This window comes from Ciconia boyciana, chromosome 2 (assembly GCF_034638445.1).
Source record: "Ciconia boyciana chromosome 2, ASM3463844v1, whole genome shotgun sequence".
NCBI classification, from domain to species: Eukaryota; Metazoa; Chordata; class Aves; order Ciconiiformes; family Ciconiidae; genus Ciconia; species Ciconia boyciana.
Window position 1 is genome coordinate 119,769,584 of NC_132935.1, and position 21,215 is coordinate 119,790,798.

Consider the following 21,215-nt stretch of genomic DNA (forward strand, 5'->3'; position numbering starts at 1 on the left):
AGGTTTGAAAGAGAGAGTGAAGCAGAGAAAGCAAAAAAGGAAAGGAAAAGATCATGGGTAGGCTTAAAGGTAAGGATGTTTTCTCACTGATAATAAATGTGCCAAGAAGGCTGAATTCATTTTAAAAGGCCATTGGAAAAAAGTCAGATGAAAAATGTTTTGATAATTGAAATCAAAAGTTTTAAGCATATTATTTCATGCTGGTTTTCTGTCAGCTCAGCCAACCAGCTTCTGGGCAAGCAGTGTTGCAGCCAGTAAAGGAGCCTGTCTCCAAGCCAGGACCCCCTGGACCCCTGCTGCGTGCAGCTCCGCACAGCTCCATCAGGCAGACGCAGCCAGGGAAGGAGCCTTGGACCACCCAAAGCAGTGCGATAACCGGGGGAACTGCTGGAAGTGGGATTGTGGTTGAGGTTTCCCTTATTTCAAAGCCCCTGTATTTCAGCCCTGCGGGTAGAATTTTATTTGTAAAAATTAACACGTAATGCTGAATTATTCTTTAAATTTCTTTTTTTGGAGAAATTCCAATTCCAGAATGATAATGTAACAGACTTTTCATGCCTCATTCAATCCTAGTGCGTACCTAAATCAATTTTTGTAGCAAATAATTTTTTTGTCAGTGAGAGACATTTTAGGAGCCACTACACTCATTCAAGTTTCATGTTGAATTTATTGAATAGTTCGGGCAGAAACAAATATTTTGAAAATGTCAGATCATTTGCCTTTGAGTATTTGGTGCTTCATTCTGCTGTAGCATTGTAAAGCTAAAGAAAGCAGAGGAAAACACTTGGTGGTGGTGTCAGTCCCTTCACTAGATTGGGCAATGGCGTGGGAAAATCCACATCTTAATGCGCAATGAGTTAGAAACTGGAACCCTCCTGCCCTTCACCCACTGAGCCTGTCACCACCAGGTTACAGAGTTGCTGGCTCAGTGTAATTTCAAGCATTTGAGTGTGTTTTTAAAGAAATGTATTTTTGAGCTACAGCATTCACCTTGGAGATGAGGAAGTCCATCTTTGCCCTCCTACATCTAGGGTGCATCCCCCAAATGCTAGGCTTCTTTGGGAAGGGGGAAGAAATATCATGCCCATGTCAGTCTTCAGTACCCAGAACAAAAAGCGTGATGCTGTACCTGGCTATAAATAATTTTGGAAATTTTTAAAGAAACAGCAATGTCACCTTTCCTCTTGTTCCCTCCCAGCTGTGTTCCACCTCCTCCTGCTCAGGCTGCAGCGGAAGCTGATGAAGACCTCTGTGAAATGCTCTATAAATTATTTCATTTAACCTGAAACACAGTTTCACAGCTGCTTCTTTTGTTGTGAAAAACAATGTTTGATTGTGGGTTTGTCCAAAATGGATGTCTCTTTATTGTATTATAATCCTACAGTGCATTATTTGATTCTCCCCTCAAACAGCTTTCCACCAGGAAAAAATGAAACCCTTATCCTTCCTTTGACTTCTGTGCAGGCATCCTGCTGGCAGTAGTAGGCAATTTGCTATTTGTCATAGGATGGTAGCATCTTGAAAACATATCTCAGCTGGTGAACCATTTGTCTTTTGAAATCTATGTTCTGCACCCTCTGGATATAGTTGACACCCCAACCTAACACACTGGAGTAACAGGGGCTGCCTGCAGTCATATCTGCATTTCCCAAAATGCAAAGTATTTTGTTCTGTGGGTTTGGTTCTGACCCAAAAAAGCACAGACATTTTTTCCCCAGTCCTTCTCCCTCTCTGCAGGACCATTTCGCAGCTTGCTGCAGCTGTGTCATGTAGAGGAGAAGGCATCCATGAATTCTTTCAGCCAGGCCCAGTGCCTGGAAAACCACTGCAGCATGGCCGCAGGGTACTTCTTACTGACTTCCTTTCTCAGCAGTAGTTTTCAAGGGTCTTTCCTCAGTGCTGTGGAAGTCCCTACAGGTGACATGCCATAGGACACTTCCAGCCTGCTGGAAAAGCCTTACGTAGAAGCCAGTGTGATTCTAGAGCCAGAGTCGAGACGTGGTTTGCTCCCATTTCTGGGGCTGCCATCCTGCCCTAGCAGGAGAAGTGACAAACGTTGCCCATGAGAGGAGAGTGTAGTACACGAAAAATCATTGGGTAAGAAAACAAATGTTAATTATGTAAGCTAAAAAAACCCCAGTGCACAGAGAAAATCACAGGCAACTGCTGAATTTTCCTGCTACTGCATCTCACTCCTTTTTACTGCTAGAGCTTCCCGTAAGAAGAGCTAAGCTACTCACGTAGGTTGAGATTTGCCAGGGTTTTAATCTTTTCTGCTGTGCCAGAGGGGCCAGTGGCGAAGGAGCCTGACAGTGGTTTTATCCAGCTTTAACATGAAGTGGAACAACAGCGTTCTGGCAAGGATGCTAAATGGGGGAGTCAAGTCACCACAGCATGTAATTTCTCGCTCAGCTTCCTCATGCTTCCCTTTTTTTCCCCTCTGGACAAGCTACTTAACTGCAGTCATCTTTAGTTGCCTTATTTTTGTGTTAGAGACAGAAATATCTGTGCCACGTTTCCATGCCTACTCATATTTACAGAGTTTGTTCTGAAATCCTGAGCTGAAAATCAAAGGAAAGGGTTGCTAATAACAGGACAGCAAAGCAGCCCACCTCCTGCATCCCTTGTTTTGCCCTGAGTCTCATCTCCCAGGAGAGCAGTTATTCAGAAAGGGAGGTCAATAAAACCCTAAAGACAAGCTAACTGAAAAGTTCGTATTTCTTATAGTCTTTAATGATGTTCAATGACATGAAATTGTTACCATGGAAACTAGTTTAACAAAGGTATTATATGTGCTATTTCCAAGGTTCAGACAAGGCTCCTGCCCCTACCAGTGAAGTTTGTTAGAGGAGGGGATGACTTTTCAATGTCTTCATGGGTCTAACAACAGCTATCTGAAAATCTGCAGCCCAGTAATTAGATGTTTGCCTGACTTCACTCAGATAGGGCATCCATTGTTCCCAGCTCCTTTCTTTTTAAGTAATCCATATAAATTTAAGATACTATTAGCTGAAGACTCTTCAGGAAACGCTAGAATTGAATATAGCATGAAACTGGACCTACCAAATAAATTATTTTCTATTGCTTTGTTGCAGGCTATTTTAGAACAGAAAAGATACAATTTGGACATTCAAGATAGAGGTCATCAGTTTTGTCAGATGCTGAGAAAACACAACATTCTGCATCTTTAGGGGTTTGATAATGAACCTGCTGTCATTGTCAAAAGACATATTTCCATGGAGCGTGCTTCTGAATTCCACCCGGAGTTTATAGCAGGAGATTTATTCTTCATAGCATATAATTCCTATTATATTCTATTCCTATTCTAGTCTTCCTAGAATTATATTAAATTAAATAGCATGAAAAGAGAGAGAGGAGGCCTTTGGCAGTCAAGATCGAGCGATTCGCTTGGATACTCCAACACCAGCAGTGGCTACAAGGTAGGGAGAGTGGCAAGGTCATCTGTTGTACCAAGGTGAGCGCAGCCCTGCAGGAAGCCTACAGAGGCAGAAGTCTGCTAAGTGCAAGTTGTGTAGGTATGTTATGCCCAAGGATGGACTGCCTCGGGAAGGCCAGCCTGCTGAAGAGAGCCCTGATGACACAAAGTCTAGAAAGTCTGAAAGTCTTTCTAGTCTGAAAGTCTAGAAAATAAGACCTGCAAGGAGAAATGGAAGGATGTGTGGTTGTTTAGCCAAAGAAGAGAGCATGGAGGAGTGATGTAGGAAGTGTCTTCAAATACTTCAAGAAGGGACTATTTGTTTGGGGGAGGCAGGGTGTGAGAAGGACAGGGAATAATGTGCTTAAATTACACATGGCAAAATTTAGGTTTGGCTTTAGGGGTGGGATTCATTTAAGCAAATGTAGACATCTCCTGTGTAAATACCCCATCTAGGCTTCATACATAACAGTGGAAAGAAATATTCACTTACAGAACACAGATCATCTCATCCTAAAATAGACATCTAAAACAGTGCTTTCACAACACCTCATGCTTTTCATCCAAAGCAATGCAAACCTACTTCTTGCACCCAGCGCTTCCAAACTGGTTCTTGCTCTCACAGCCCTAAACATTAAAGTTTGCAAGTCCACCGTGTATGCAGGACTAGGTGCCAGGGGCTGCTAACCCTGCTTATCCTAGTTTGCTAAGATAAAGAGCAGACCCAGGAGCAGGCTGAACTGCTCCATCCAATTAGCGCTGTGACCACAAGCCCATATTTAGCAGTTGTAGCACATCACTGTGAGCGCTAATGGCCACGTTAGAAAGACTGCATGTTTATGCAGAATATAAATGTCCCTGTTTCCTGCTGTCACATGCTGGGAATTGGCTCTGGGTCGTGCTCCCTATGCATCTTTTCAGAAGGACAAGGGGAAGAAAGGAAGAGGGAACGTCACCTTTGTGAAAGACAGGTTTTCTCTTGCAGTCCAAGCTGACGGCGTGGCACAGATGTCTGTGCAGCATCATGGTTTTGAACATGTGGAGAATTAGAGTGTGATGACCAGGTTTCATATAATCGAAGCAAAATTATAGCTTAGGTTGTCAGAGGTTAATAAATTAAATGACTGCATCACTCAAAATAATACCTTCCCTTCACCATAATGATTTTTGTGCCACTGACACTCCTTTTCCTTCTTACGTAATTCTTTATTCCAATATTACCCATGCAAAAGGCCAGCAGCAAAATTTTCTTCCTTGCAGTGAGCTGACATACACACACACACAGACACACAGACACACGTATCTGCTCCTTGTTTCTTTTCCTTTGATAGCACCTGTAACAAAAATGCAGGGATGCTTGTAATGGCAAACAGTAATAAGGGTGCATATTGGTACATTATTATTGTCTTTAAAGAAAAAAGCAAATTGCAACAGCTGTATCATGAGGAAAGAAAAAATCTCTCCAGCCAGAGAAAATGGAAATGACTGTGCTGTGCTCATCTCTGTTCTAAACCACAGAACTCAAAAGGGCTAAAGGTTGATTTTAATGATCTCTTGATGAAGTATAATGAAGGATACTTTTACTGCCCAGAAAGTCCAATCCCACAGCACATTTTACTTACAGAAACACTCTGAATGTTGAGCCATGGATAAGCCACCCTGCCTTTGAGACTCTGGCAAGCTCCTGTATGTTTTATCAGATACAATAAATAAATACCAACCAAAGGAACAAAGAAACAGGCAGGGTCAGTACACAGAAATCAGGTCAGCACACTGGTACTTGTAAAACATGGTAAACATATGTTACACCACCAGCACAGGCATTAAATCAATACATGAGAAGATGAGGTGTTATCAGGAGGCAAGCAGCTATAGATACCTTCTAGTTTAATTGTATTTCTGCACCTCTGTAAGCCATTAGAGGTGAGTAAATATGCCAGCGTAAAGGCTTAATGATGACTTACTCTAGCGCTTCTGTAACACTTTCCATCTTCAGAATGCCACCCGTCTGAGACATGTAGGTAAATATTAACCCTGCTCTACAGCTGACTTATTTATAAGCTATCAGCAGGCAGGTTACGGTGGCAGGCTGCAGAGACTAATTTATAGCTCAGCCATGGAGAGTCACTTGGTTTGTCTGCACCTCGGACTAATTTCATACTGTCACCAGTCCTTCTTCAGCCTGTGGATGGAGATTGTCTTGTCAGCCAGCTCCTGCGGTGGGTGGATAACGGATAGCTGGCTGCAGGACCCCACCAGCCTCCTCTCCTCTGGATTTCATGGCCAGCGCCGGGCTGGCTAAGTCCAGTCTGCCGGGCCAGTTTGTACCCCAGCTTCTTCGCAATTGCTAGGGACAGCCAGGGGCACTTTATTTTACCTTTGGAAGAGCCTTCTCTTACTTGCCAGACAAGACAAGGTCTTGACCTCATATTCCCAAGTGTAAATCCAGAGAAACGATGCTGAAACCACTGGGGTTGCAGCATCAGGGCCAGAGTGGTTACAAGCGAATCAATTCCTTATTATTTATTGATCACGCAGAGGATCTGATTCTTGCTGTGTTACAAAGAATCAACCAAAGAAGAAAGGACGTTTTATTAAGGAAATAAATGTTAGGTGTGGATTGTTCTAGAAGCTAGGAGACTGCATAACAAATTACTTATGGCCACTTTTAACATCTTCCCTGGTAGGCTAATAGCACTGTAACACACTTAAAACATCTATCATTTCCTAACTCACTATAACCAGTTAAAAAGCGCGTCTTTAAAGACAAATAGGTGATACTTTCTGGACACTGGCTTATTGGCATAACTGTTCTTGCTGTCTTGGAAACGGGATGCCACTGGTGATCACAGATAGGTATGCAAGGGCTGTGGGGTGGATGGCACACAGCACAGCCACATGTGGGGCACTCCCATGGCCAGCAGGCTAAAGCACACACATACTGAGGTAGTAAGACCGATTTGGGTAAGTCTATTTAGCCTGTATGTACTGAGATGTTAATGGTGCTTTATGGCACTGTGCATTAATGGGATGGCTGGTGAATGCACATTTTCATTCCCTTTCTGCTATTTAACTTGCCAGTGAGTCACTTCTGCTCATCGCACAGGACAGTATTTGATAGCATTATTAGACAGTGTGATTACATGGTAAATCACACAGCTGTTAAAGCAAATCCCCAACTCTGTAGAACAAACACAGATGTGCCTTGTGAATACCTGTATGTCTCTGAGTCTCTATCTTCCCTGACAGTACAGGCTATATTCAGTCCCGTTCTTCTCTGATGTACTTCACCCTAAGAGAAATCACTCATTTTAGTTGCAGTGGCTACCTGAACTTTTTGTTTGCTCCTTTTAACTTTGTGAATTACTCACATCCAAAATGAATCACTGCAACAAGTCATGATGAGGTTGAGAAAACCTATCTGCACCAAAGGAACAAGTCCTTCCATCTTCCAGGTCTCCCATCTGAAAAACTTACTCGACTCCCAAGAGTCTGGTCAGGGGCATGGTACGGCCAGGAAGCCAGTAGTGAAGGATGCAGTCAGAGATCAAGCAAGATCGGGAACAGAGAAGCAGGTTGAAGCTAAGGGGTTCAGAGGCAGGAGCAGCACGCAGAGCCAAAAAGTGGGAGACTGAACCAATGACCAGAAGCAAGAATCTGGAGCATAACGGCAGCCCAGAGTCGGGCCAAGCAAAGTCAGGGCATCCCAGCAGCCCTGGGGAATGGTCTGGGGGCCGGTGACCAACTGTAGCTCAACTGCGTGGGACCCACAGGTTGGGCTCAGAAAGCCCCCAACATTTTGGAGGGTCAAAAGTCTTTGGAGCAAGAGGAGCGGACCTCTAGCAAAGCAGTGCAGCAACAGCACCGTGCCTCTTATGTTGCACTGTGGTAAGCTGGAAGGATGCAGTAGAGCTGAAAACTCAGTGGGGTTCCTGTAAGCAAGCATGATGATGCCACATGCTGGGCATGCTGCTGGGCCATGGCCTTAGGTGTTGCACCTGCAGCTCGTCAGAGTGGGCTTGCTGAAGTTTGTACAAAGAAGTACTCGTGCTAGCATTTTCAAAGTCTGGAGTAAAGTCGTACACTGCCTTACACCCCCTCACGGTCGTGGTCAATTCTGTGTGAATCACGTTACCATTCAGATACCGTGTAGTTCACCACAGAGGCACAGTTTTCATTAATACTGCTTCAAATTATTATTCACACACATGCTTTTACTATTCATCTCATACATTTTTACATTAATTTTTTGCTTTTCTTAATATGCAGAAGGTAATCTGATTACAACTTTGACCTTTAAGACAAGGCATAGCTTGTTTTTTAAATGCCATTTTCCGTATAATGTACACATAAGTGTAACCTTATTAGACACAATTTCTGGTTATTAATGACACGAAGCAGAAATATCTGTGCATAGAGACTATAACCAAGTGCACTGCTGAATTCAAATACCAGTCATGTTAGTGCTAATCACTCAGACCTTTGGGCACAAGCAAAGCTCACGTAACAGTGCTACAGCCACAACCAAGTTGCAGTATTGGCCAGGAATGGATTCCTCTGTGAGAACAACAGTGGTAGTTGGTTTATCTGGCCTTCATCTTCCAACAGGAGCTTGGAGAGAAGAAAATTCAGGATATGCAAGGAAATAGATGACAGGAATATACTCTTACTCAAAACCATCGTGCACGGAGTATTCTGATACGTGGGTCAGTTAAAAGAGGAAAGTATCAAAGTTGTGGTGGGGTCTAGAAGCCAAACCGCCGATGAAGAAAAGTAACTTAGGGAAAGAAGTGTGAAGCCTTGAAAATGCAAGAAGCCCGGAGTACTGGAACAGGCAATATCAACACAAATGCCCTTCAGCCATGACATTTGGATTCCATTTGCACAGCACCTTAAGGTGCAAACAACTGCAGAAAATCTTACTTGATTGAAACAATTTTAAAATTCTGGCTGACACTAGTAGGTAACAAACTGAAGACTTTGTTTTAGTGATTAATATTTGTTAAACACCTGAGGCACTCCCTGAGCAGCTACCTTCAAGAGTGGAGAACAGCAAAAGTCAAGAAAGCATGACTGAGCCCATTGAAACTGGAGTCAGTCAGAGCAGCTCCAAGTGCCTCTTTAGACCAGCCTAAATACATGATGATTTTGCTTTTTCGGAAGCAGTGCTCACACCAACAGCCATGCTAGCACAAGGTGGTAACTCTCACCAAGCAGCCACAAGAGAAAAGCAGCTTCTCAGATTTGCTCCAGCTATTTGCTCCATGAACACGTGCCCACGGCTCATGGACGTGTGCCCACAGCTGTAGGGTTCTGCCTCCGAAGTGGCACAGAGGTTACCTTGCAGGGCGATAGTGACTGCTGCCCTCTCTCAGAGGTTTTTACCCTCCTGCCCACCAAGGAGAAGGCTCCGTTGTTTCAGCGTAGTGTGGTTAATGGGCATGTACTGCAGTGCTGTGGGGTGAGTCAAGACGTGGTACTCGTGCAAAGCCGCCCTGCTGTGCGGACTTCCCATCAGAAGTGCTCTTCATGTGATCTACTCTTTCAGCATATATATATTTTCTATACTTTCTCTGAATTAATCAAACCCCTATATTCCAGTTCTCAACTAACTCAAAATCCTACAGTAATGTAGAAACTTACACCCTGCGATACATTTATTTATTAAATTCACCAAATTCTAACAACTGCCAAAGCTTAAACTAAAAACAGAGGAGCTGATACATCCTCCTTTCCTTATGCTTTACCCAGACTGACTGCTCAGTGCTTTGAACTGATGAATAAAGATCAATTTCTTAAAATCACTGCAGTGAACATTTATTTCATTCTTTTCTGAAGTTGTGCTCCACACTTTGCAGCAAGCAGGGCAAGGAACTTCCAGCACCCTCCGTTCCTGTGCTAACTCCAAGCCTAGAAGGATTAGTATTGCCTGTAGCAAGTTTTTGCTGAATTGCTCATGTATTACATTGCTTCCTCAATAACCACAACTCTAAGCAAGCTGAGCAAAAACACAGTACAGCAGCTGTAGGAAATAAAGGCAAGAAAATGAAGATGGTCAAAGGGAAAGAACATTTTGGACCTTTTAAACCCTAATATTCAAGACAGGCTTACAGGTAGATGAAGTATGCTTGTATCATTGAGAAACTCAGAGTAGTAGTTTGAAAATATTTTATGCGCATTGCCACGAGTAATTGGTTTTACCGTGAATGTAGGATTGAAAGATATTAGGAATTAGCTAAGCATATCTATTATTTGCCAAGTAATAGCAGACACAACATGCTTGGGACCTTGCTGTGAATGATTTCTGTTGCTACAGACAACCTGTAGTCCTTAACATTGAGGATTTTGATATTTTAAATATATTACAGAAACGTATTAACTCTTTGATGTTTTCCAGCTTACCAGCTCTCTGAATATCACTGTCAGAAGGATTTAACTGGGATTTTAAGCAGGTTTTTTTGTCAGAAATGTCATTAACATTATTCACCATCATAGGTTTCTCACTATCTTTTTATATGTAACAGAAGAAGGACAGCAATAGAGACAACTTGATAGCCATGAAGATACTAAAGATAGTGCAGGTATCAGCTGAATCACACATAATTTGATGAAATTAATTGGGAAATTTTCAAAAAGTGATCCTATTCCTATCACTATGGTAAAAGACCTTCCAATCACACAGTTACGCTGGGGCTGTTCTCATGGCAATCAGACGGAGTTACATGCAGAAAAAACAGTTCTTGGTTTTGTTTTTGAAAACTGCTTCATTCAGAGTCTGCTTCAGGGGGGTTGTTTTTCTTACATAGGTAAAGCCACTGATTTCTGCTTCGCTGTGCCCTCCACATGTAGGAAAACAGATTAGCCAATGTTGTTTTCCTTCTGTACTTTGTGTGTGGGAGGAGAGTAAATCTCTCTGACCCATTCCACCCACAACACTTCAGTTAGCATTGGGCAGCACCATTATCAATCTCACCAGCTGAATTCAGGGAACTCAAAATTGTCACAGGCATGAAACATTCCAGATGTAGGAGGAAAATAAGAGTTATCTTTTTCTGTCTTAACCCAGCATGGGCTGTTGCCTGTAAGTGTTATGATGGCAGTCTCATGGGGAGAGGATATGAGTCTCCATTTCAGAACTGGAGATAAGTAAGTGACATTTTGGAGGATGAGTTTTGTCATGGGCAATCCACTCTCACACCAGGGTAGCTAGAGCACAGCCTATGGAATTAGATTCTATATGCGTGGGAAAAGGGTGTTCCCAAGGCAGTATCTACAACAATTCCTAGTCAAACTCTAAAAAACATAATAAAGCAAACTAAAAAGGCCTGCCAAACTCTCAATATACATTAAAGGCATCAGTACATGGCTCATATAGTGCACAGACACTCCTTAATAGCTCAGTGAAAGATCTTTTCTGCTCAGCATGGCTTCCAGGCTAAAACCTCATTCATTTCCTAAACTGTGAATGTGGTTTCCCTTAGCTGCCCCACATGGACCTATGAAGAAGTCATAGCTGTAGAGTGCTCCACCGGCACGGACTGCCATCAACTGAGGGCAAGAGGAACAAGAGGTCTGCTGGCAGTGGTCCTCTCCAGAAACCACTACAGCTGTATTCATTTTTGTGAGAAACTGCTGCTTGCATGGGCCTGCTGTAAATTTATTCCCACCATAATTGTGCTTCCAGGACAGAGGGAAAGGTGATATATGGCTGGGGGAGAGCACAGAGGCATAAGGTCTTCATGGTCCTAGCCCCTAAATGATCCTACAACTAGATAGTGGGGGTTGGGGTGCCATGGGAAATCACCGTCTTGGGGACGGGATGGGGTGTTGCAAGGTCACATTGGACACACTGTGAAGTAAACATCAAGCCTCAAAAGTGGGTTTCTCTGGGTTAGGAAAATGATGTGACCCTGCATTGTTAAGTGCTTTACATGTCCTGGAGGAAATGAAAAAAATTCTCAAGAATTCATAGCAAGTATTGCCTGAAGAAAGTAGTTTCCAGTTTCCATTTAGGAGCAACTACATTGCTGGTATAATTAGGCACAGCTCACATTCCCCAGAGAAAATGTGATGAAACACGCAGTGCAAGAAAAGAAATGAAATAGCCCCATGATTAAATCTCCACCAGCTACCTCCACACCAATTTTTTCACATATTCACCTCCTAGAAAGTACTTCTTACACCTTGGGGGATTCTTTCATATACTTTTGGATTAATGAGAATCTCTTCCAGTAACATTCATCACTTAGTAATGATTTGTTTTTAATATATCAGCTCACAGCAGCACCTTTCAATGGGAAAAGCATTTCCAGAGTAGAGCTATTGCCTGGCTAAAATGTGGACAAAAATGTGCAGAATACCTTAATTTAACAACACAAGGCTCAAACCATGCCCTTAAGTGCAAAAAAGAACAGAGAAGGAATAAAATCATGTTCATGTTTTGCATTTTTATTATGCTTCACATGCTGAAAACACCATACAGGATTTAGCTCATTAATCCTTTCACTACCAGTATGAGTAAATATTATTTCCTCCACAGCTAGAGAGACACGGACAGACATGTTGTTTCAGAAAGCTTGAGCACTCACAGACTCCAGCATGAGCTGTACATATTTATCATCTTACAGAAGTAGGGCTGCAGTGAGTTGTCCTGGCCACTCACTCAGTTACTAGTGAAGCCAGAATGCTATGAGATCAGCACTTGAAAAATCTGTCAGGGCCCTCTGCTTGTACAACTTTTCCATCCAGGCAAGGGACTTCAGTTTCTGCAGAATCCAAGGTTTAATTGAAAAGTAATAGTTTTGACCCTGTAGTTGCATACCTGAGCTGAGTGTCACTTTAAATGCTGATCCAGTCCTAAGTGAGATCACTGCTTCTCTGGCTGTGCAGAGCTTCGCCAAAGTGTGAGACACCTTCCTTCGGCTAGAGAAGAAGGCAGGGTGAGACACATCCTGACATTGCAGTCAAGGATACGTGGGAAGGGTGGCATGTGAGAGCTCCCACGGTTCATGAGATAGGGTTTTGGGCAGGTGCCTGAGTAGAGGGATATACAGAGAAAGGACTTTGAGGAATTAAGGTGGAAGGAAGCTCTTCAAATGGGTCCACTTCTCATTTACTAGAAGAAGACACAATAACTTAGGGCCCCTGCTCAGTGTCTGGGCCAGAAGTGTGGAAGAAGTCCTGTGACCACAGGACTGGTGGGAGAGACAACTTTGCACTTGGGTTTTGCCCTCAACACAAGGTTTCCTGTTCGTCTTTGGCTTGGACGTGTCACAGACCAAAGGCATGAGAGGTACGGTCTGAATGGGTGAGAAGCAGAGTGGAAAAGCAGAAGAAACTGATAACACAGTTTCCTGGGGTACTTTTTATAGCTTGATAATATAAGACATGCTTGTGGGAAAGAGGGGTAAGAAATCTGAAGACAGAAAATGTCAAGATTAAAACATGCTAGGGAAAGAGAGAAGGAAAGAGGGAGATAGTAGGTAAGAAGGAACAAATCTTAAGAATGATTAGTTTTCAATGACAGAAGAAAAAGTGGAGTGAAGCTTGAGAGATAATGAAGATAGGGACAAGAACGGAAGATTAAGTAGGTAGACTTCAAAATGTATGAGTGAGAAAGTATTGGCAATATAGATCAGAATGCTATAAACAGCATACCAGCACGTAGTCTTGTCAAGAGCAGTAGCCCAGCCTGGGAAATATGATCACACCAGCACCACTTGAATTCAGGTGAAAAGCTTTAATACAGTTCTGATAAACATTCACGTGCTGGACAATGAGAAACATATATTTCACATGGATCAAAACAAGATATGATGGAAGAACCATATCCTTTCCATAAATACAACTTCTGGCATGTTTTCCTTACAACCTCAGAGAACATCTGAAGCAAAATTAGAGCAGATAGTATATGCAAGAGAGTGCCTTGCCATTTCGTTGTTTGGTTTCCAGCAATATGGAGATGGATTTATTTTCTCTTTTTATTTATGGTATGGTGGTCCCACTCCTAATTTTTCTTGAGCCTCCCATTTCTTCCCAGGCTCTTATTCTCTTTTGCCATTACTTTTGCCACTTGGGGGGCCAAAACTGCAATCAATTATTCAAGCAAAGCACTGAAAAATTTGATTGAATATGAAGTATGGAATTGAGTTCCTAATTCATCTTATGTCAGCTTTCTTTTTTCTCTACAATCTTAATCGCTGTCTTTTTCCCAGTTGATACTTTGCAGCTTCTTTGCAGAATGTGCTGGCACATTTACTCTCTTTATGCTTTTTCTATGTCTTTTGTTTCCTTTATTCCTCCATGCTCTTCTTCTGTAACTCCATTTTAACCACTTCATGTTGCTTAGCAACACATGGAATGACACCAACAAGGTGAGGTCCCACTGCTTCAAGCAAGTCTCACCTTACAAGGAACAAAAATATAATTTAACTTCACAGTCCCAGTGAATTCAGTTCCTCAGAACGGCATTGATCTCGAATTCATGTCTCATTAATCTGATGTTTTTCTATGAAAGCTAGGAACAAGTCAAACACACAGAAACAACATTTCATAGGATTTTTGGATCTTCTAGTTTTGCTCTGACTTTGGTAACCTGTTGAGACAACATGAAAGCTAAAATAAGAGCTAAGGTTTTAGACCCTGTCTTTCCCACCATGCAGATCCAGAGACTCCTCTGTCATATAGATGATCAAACTGCTACACTCAGTTTTGAATCCAAACTTTATAGAAGTTGGAAGATATTTGGATTGTGAGACTTAGTCTGGCCACAAATCTAATTAAACACCATCCAGACATTTCCAGTAAACATCTTTAATATCCCAATTTTTATACCAGGCTGCTTTCTCCTTTGGCATAATAGAATAGAAACAAAACAAAAGGGCTAAGCTACTCTTTTTTTTTTCCTAATTGTTTGAAACAATTTATTTAACCAGAACTATTATGAAGGAGGGACAAGAAATGTAGTTCCTTATCTGTCACAAGCTGCAATCAATTCCAAATCACGGAAGAGAACATTATGATTAGAATATGGCTATGTATCACACAAAAAATAGGAGTAATTTTTTTTTTTTCTCACAAAAGCACTTTTGCAAGGTAGAACACTCATATGGACTTCTGATCTTCATTGAAATGTTCTGCTTCTGAGGGGAAAAATGGAAACCGATGATTTTGTTTAAAAATATGCTTTTAAAAATCAGTTACTGGTTAAAAAGATTTTTTATGTTTTGAAATCGGAATACATTTGGGATTTGACGTTTACACATTTTCCCAGAATCACTAAAAACATTTTTTGAAAAACCAAGGCCTTTCCCTGAAATATGTTGAAAAAAATGACATTTGTTCAGTAAAATTCCTTGAAAAATAACTGGCATTTTCACACTAGCTTCAGAAAGAAGTTAATTTCCAAGCTAGCAAGGCCCTACATTGGACTGAGAAATCCTGACTTTGGATTTATGAACTATGAGTATAAAAAAAAAGAGAGGAACAAGAATGCAATACCTACTCTTATATCTAGATATATATCTTTAAAATAGATTCTTTGATCTTTAGTCATACAAAACTTCAATTAACTTAACTATTTGATTTCATTGGGCTTTTGTTCAGCCCTGGAATCACATAATGTCAGCCCTGGAGATACTTTTATTCAGCAAGTGGACGTCACGATGAATAATACTTACTCAGCCAAGTAAGGCTTTTAATTAGTATTTTTTGGGGCCTGGTTCAGTAGCCCTTACTCATATTGAGTAATAATCACTGCACAAATAGTACTGCTGTTGCAGTCATATTAATCATCGAAAGCACTGGTGAACTAAGCCCTGAATAAGTAACAACTCTCACATTTATCCAAGTATGGCAATTTTGCCCCAAATATCCACATACCTCCCGACATACAAAACTGCTCTCGATTACCAATAACCTATTGAACACCAGTATGCTTACATAATACGTAATTATTATTATACTGTAGTACATTTTTATATTTTCATTATGGGAATCAATGTGGCACCAAATAACAGCAAGGCTGTGTCCACGCTAAAACTACGTATTCATCTGTATACTTCTGCTTCTAATATATCTATAAAACATAACTAAAGAAGTATGTGAGGGAGAGACATCCAATCCTGAGGTCTGAATATACAGCAAAAAATGTACCAGTCTAACACTAGCATACAAGCCTAGTATCTTCTAATGCTGAATCTCTCTCTGGAGAGAGTTCCTGGTTCCTGGAAAAAAAATCTGTAATATACTTGGATTACATAAAAAGGAAATTGAGAAATTACCTCTGTTTCTAGGTATCCCTTGCTTTTCAACAAACACAGGTACGTAAATAAAGTCAGGATAACTTACCAGGAAACACGATCCAACAAACAGTTAGTGAAGGAAAACCAGTATTACTTGTTCAGTATTATTTGTTTCTCACCATCCTTCTTCTCCCTTTTGTTTTGACTTTCTGTTGTACACAGTAAGTCCTCATGTATAGATGTGTATATATATATATGCATATATGCCCTCCCTGAGTATATGAAGGATTATATATGGTGACTAATCCCGCTCTTGCACTGACCCTGCTACCAACTGGTTTTAAAAATATATCCAAATGAATAAAAATGGCTTAGAATCATCCCCAGTAAAGAGACAATAAAACTCCACTGCCAGTGAAAAAAAATAAATAGACTCTTTGCTGTCTCAAGTTGAAATCTAAAACTAGCTGGTGCAGAGATGGATCGTTTCACATTGTTCCGGGCTTGAATCTTCTGGGTTTAATTCAGATGAAATTCCCATGGATGCGGGTGAAAGTTGTGTGTGCCTTTTGTGACTCAAGATTATCAGTTACTTCAAGTCATAGTAGCAGCCACAGCTATGGGAGCAGGGTTATTGGTGTTAAATGTATTAGTGACTGAAGACAGCTCACGGTCTGCATAATGCCTTTCCATTCTCTGTTCTTTACAGGAGAAACCCTGCTGCCACCTCACCGAAACCCAAAGGTTCAGGGAGTTAGGTCCAGGCTAAACCCTGTAAATCAGGTAACCTCTGTGCCCTCCACTGCGCCTTAAAGTACTTTTTAAGGCACAGAAACATGGACTGTCCCCTCTCTATGAAGGGAACATGCTTACCCCAATGGTTACTGCGATCTAAAGAAACACCTTCCCTAACTCAGACGTGCTCTTTGCACTTTGTAGCTGAGATCAGTACTCCCTGAAAACGTTACGGGTTTTTGTATTCTGGACAAGATTTGCCTTTTGGGGTTTGTTCTGGGTTTTTTTAATGCCACCCCTGTGTTTTAAACATTTCACGTTTTAGCAGATTTTTAATAGCAGCTCCACTTACAAGTGTATTTATAGAAGAACTATAAGCAAATCCTTCTCTTCTATCACACTTTTTAAGTGAAGCAGCAAAATATTCTGAATATGGCATTGCCTGTTCACAAGGTTCATATTCAAGCTGATATTGGTAGAAGTTAGAAGACATACCCCAAAACCATTCTGTACCAGCTTTACTGTTCTTGGTAGGTGTCTGTAAGAACTGCAAATAAAAAACCTTTCATAAGTGAAGCTGCCTGTTTCAGACAGTAATGTTATTATCTTGCTTATGTTGATGCAATTCAAGAAAAAAACCTGGCATGTCACCGGTGAAACTAGGATAAGCAAAAAAGAGATTCCAACCTCGAGTTTAAGCACAGGCTCCCTGGGTCACAGTGAGTACTATGCACTGTACACTACAAAGCCACCAAAACTTCCAAAAAAGTTCTTAACTCTCTGCCTAAATATATCTTAATTTAAAAGAAGAAATTATTTTCTGGCATGGCAACTCTTCTGAGGGTTTTTCTGTATGTAGAGCATTTCTCTTTCAGGCAAGCATTAACATTAGCTTCATGTTCTCTTGCTAGCCTTGCCTTTCAGTACGAAGAGGCTCCTCTGTCACATGGGGCATTACAGGCAAATAGCTGCTCTCTAGCGTGTCGCCTTTCTATGCAAAAGAATTTGCACAAGGTGGAAACGACACTGTTTTTCACGCAAAGCAAAGAAAAGCGGGGCTCTGTAAACTAAGCATACAGGGGAAGGTGCCCTTCGGATCAACAGGTCAAATGAACATTTCTCCCAGTGACTGGATCCTCTACTTTCTGAAAACAACACTACTGCAATGTTTACTCAAGTGACATGCCCATGAAGATCAACAGGAGAAACAGTGGGTGTAGAGGTAGCCCCATAACATGGAACATTTTAAAATCTTGATTTATTTCTGCTCTTTGTCAATCTTTTCCTCTCTGCATTTTTTTTCCAGATAGCATACACATAGAGCATGCATTTGTTTTATTTTGTTCTCAATTAAAAAAATAGGACTCCTAAGAATTTAATCCTTCCAGACTTTTCATCCAGTCATTTCCACCAAACATAGGGAAGAAAACAACATTACAAATACACCAAATTAGCCCCGAGTGAGTTCATGTGTCCCTAACAAATCAAATACATTGATGTTGACAACGGAATGAGAATTCCTATTGCAAATCTTTCTCGCTTAGTTCACATTTTGGTTTTAGAAACTTCAGCTGGACTAATCACGTCCAAGGCAAATGAAACAACTACTTACAAGGCTGAACAGTTGCAAGTACACAACAAATGATATTTCAGGCTAGGCAACTGTCTGCTTTAACAAGAAAGCAGAAATCTTGCAAATCTTCCTTCCTTGCACGCTTGCACGGTGGCAGCCGTAATCTAGTTCTGGACTGGCAGCTCCTGCCTTCTCTCCACCCCACAGGCTTTCTGTGAGCAACCCTGTGGACTGCTAGATGAAAAAGATATTACCATGCCTTCAACAAATACACCGCATCTGAGTTGTTTTTGAGGAATACACTTTGTGGAAGTCAGAGACTTGCCCCCGGGCTGCTTTTAACCCATCTCAAAGAGTGGGCCTCATCTTCCCAGGACCGAAACCACCCGACCTCAAACTGAGGAGAAAGCCATAGTCTGTGCAGCCGTGCTAAGTAAACTGCCTTGGAGGATCTCTGGCACGGACATGTTCCCCATCCCACCCCACCCTGTTGTAGGCATATAGACCTAAATCTACTGTAAGGATAGGACAAACACCATTTGGAAAGGGTTTGGGATTCCCCTTTTTCCACCAACAACCCCAGTAATATCATCTCATGGGGAAAGGAGCTTCGCAGTCGGTTTGCACACGGGGAAATCGGCCAAACCCCCCATTCCACCCTGGCGAAAACAGACCAACAAAAGGCTACAGTGCCTCCAGAAAGAAAACCTCTGTATTAAAAGCCAAATAACGCAGAGCTACAATAATAAATACACACTATCTCAACTGGGAAACACAGTGTAAAAGGTTCGTTAAAGTTCAGCTTCAGCAATAACAATATATATATACTGCTTCAGTTCTTGATCCTGCCAAAAAGAGACTTCCTTTTCTGTAAATAAAGAAAAAACCTGCTCCAACTGTATTCATATACAAAAAAGCTACTCCACTACAACAAATGCGGTTGAATGGGAGGGTCTTTTATTTCCTGCGTTGATTGGGGGGGGGGGCTTTTTCTTTTTTTTTTTTTCTTCTTTTTTACTAAAAGGTTCTTTTAAAACGGGTATTAAAGATACAAAACGAGCACACAGGATTTGGTCGTCTCCGGCGGCGGCGGGGCGGGCGGCGCGGCGGAGCGGCTCCCGTCAGGGCGGGCCGGGGCTGCTCCCCTCAGGGCGGGCCGGAGCCGTTCCCCTCAGGGCGGGCCGGGCCCCGAGGCGGCCCCGCGTCCCTCCGCGCACCTGTGACACGCTTTAAACAAGAAAAACACGGCAGAGTCCGGCCCGACGGCCGCCCCGCGTCCCTCCACATCACACGACGAAGAGAAGGGGGGAGTCACCGGGAGAGGCTACTTGGCGGCGGCGGCGGCGGTGGTGCCGGCGGCGGCGGTGCTGCGGCGCTGCTCCATGCCGTTGGGCAGGAAGCCGGCGATGATGGGCACCGGCCAGATGAGGGCGGCCACGCTCCACACGATGATGACCAGAGTCATGAAACAAGCCACCAAGGTAGACTCGATGGGCTTGCGGTTCATCCGCCAGCCCGGCTCCCCCTTCAGCTCCTCCAGGCTGAAATCCAGGCAGCAGAAATTCAGCGGCTCCCCTTGCAGCCAGTACTGGCCGGGCTCCGCCGCCGGCGGGTAGGAGAGCGAGGAGGAGGAAGCGGAGGAGGCGGCAGCGGCCTGGGGCGCGGCGCCCCGCAGGCGCCCGACCCGCCTGCCCCGCACCCAGCTGCAGCCCACGCAGAGGCGCAAGTCCTGCTGGGCGCCGCCGGCCGCCAGCCCCAGGTGCTCGATGAGCAGCGGCGGCCCCACGCGGTGGAAGGCGGCGGAGAAGAAGGCCCGCCCGTGGCTGTTGGTGGAGAAGAGCAGGAGGTCGCACTGGATGCCCAGCGGGCGGCTCCAGCGCACCAGCAGCGAGCTCAGCATCTGCCGCTGCACGCTGATATTGCAGTGCGGGTCCTCGGCGGGCTGCGGCTGCCCCTGCGGCTGGGGACGCTGCTGTTGCTGCTGCTGCTGCCCGGAGGAGGTGGGAGCGGAGGGGAAAGGCTCTTGGCTAGGGGCAGCCGGCGTGCCCGGGCTGGTAGTGCTGCCTTCCTCCTTGCTTGCTGCCCCGTCGAGGTCCATCTCGAGGCTGGCCAAGGAGCGGGAGGAGGAGTTGACAGGGGGCAAGAAGAGCTCTTGCTCCGGCTCCTCCTGCCCGCTGGCAGCCGCCGAGGGGCTCCAGCCCTGGCAGGGCGGCAGACAGGCGGCCAGCAGTGCCGGGAGGAGCAGCGGCAGCATGGCATTGACTTAGAGCGGGAGAGGAGGAGGAGGAACGGGAGGCTGCATGGCGCTGCCGGCTGCCATCTGGGAAGGGAGGCACACTGCTCTCGCCGAGAGAGCGAGAGAAAGGGAAGGAGGGTGGGGGCAGGCGAGGGGGTGGGAGCGGGGCTGGGGCTGCCGCGGCGGCGAGGCGAGCGAGCCGGGAGCCTCGGTGACGGCAGCGGCTCCCCCCTTCCCCGCCTCCTCCGCCCCCGGCCCGGCCCGGCCCGGCCCGGCAGCTCCCCGGCGGGAGGAGCCGTGCGCCCGGCCGGCCCCGCTGCCGCGCCCCGAGGAGCCGGCCAGGCGCCCCCGCCCCGCGGCGGGGCAGCGGCCCTCCCTGGGCGGGCAGCGCCTCCCTCCCGTGGGGCACCCGCAGGCAGAGGCGGCCCCTCTCCCCTCGGGCGGGACCGCTCTCCCGTGCCGCCCACCGCGCCGCTTTCCCCCCCTCCTCAGCGGGGGAGAGCTGAGACTCCCCAGCTCCGCCGCCGTCCCCGCGGCAGGGGCGAGAGGTTCCCCGCCGCCTGGCGAAGGGAGCGGAGGGCAGCGCCGCGGAGGGCAGCGCCCTGTGTCCCGGGCCCGCTGGCTCCCTCCCTTGCCACCTCTCCCGGCCGAGAAGGCAGCTGTGGGGCGGCCGGCGGGGGCTGCCGTGGCAGTTGCCTCGCTCCCTCCTCGGGGGGCAGGGGCGAGGGAAAGAGGCCGGCTGCGGGCAGCGCCCTCCCGCCGCCGCCTCGGGCTGGGGTGGGGTGGGGGGCGCAGATGGGGTAAGAGCATCCCGGAACCGACTGCACAGGCTTTCATTTCGACTTCATAGGAAGGGAAAGGGACGAGGGAGGCGCGGAGGAAGGGAGTTTGAACTGTCTGAACTGTCAGATAGGGTGCAGCGGCTGGGCCCTTCCAGCGGTGCTCTGCAAGCCCGGGCTCAGCCCCAGGAGCTGCTCCTGCAGCCAGGCATCC

The 21,215-nt window shown here is 44.8% G+C and overlaps 1 protein-coding gene across 1 annotated transcript; it reads right to left on the minus strand.

The window, feature by feature from the left end:
- Positions 1–18,581: 18,581 nt before the first annotated feature.
- TMEM158 (transmembrane protein 158) lies at positions 18,582–20,457 on the minus strand. Its single transcript, XM_072851427.1, has one exon. It carries the CDS (start codon positions 20,238–20,240, stop codon positions 19,311–19,313), a length of 930 nt encoding a protein of 309 aa, XP_072707528.1. The 5' UTR covers positions 20,241–20,457; the 3' UTR covers positions 18,582–19,310.
- Between the last annotated feature and the right edge of the window lie 758 nt (positions 20,458–21,215).

Excerpts from the sequence above, each read along its gene's own strand:
- TMEM158 (XM_072851427.1), bottom strand. The coding sequence starts at position 20,240 with ATGCTGCCGCTGCTCCTCCCGGCACTGCTGGCCGCCTGTCTGCCGCCC.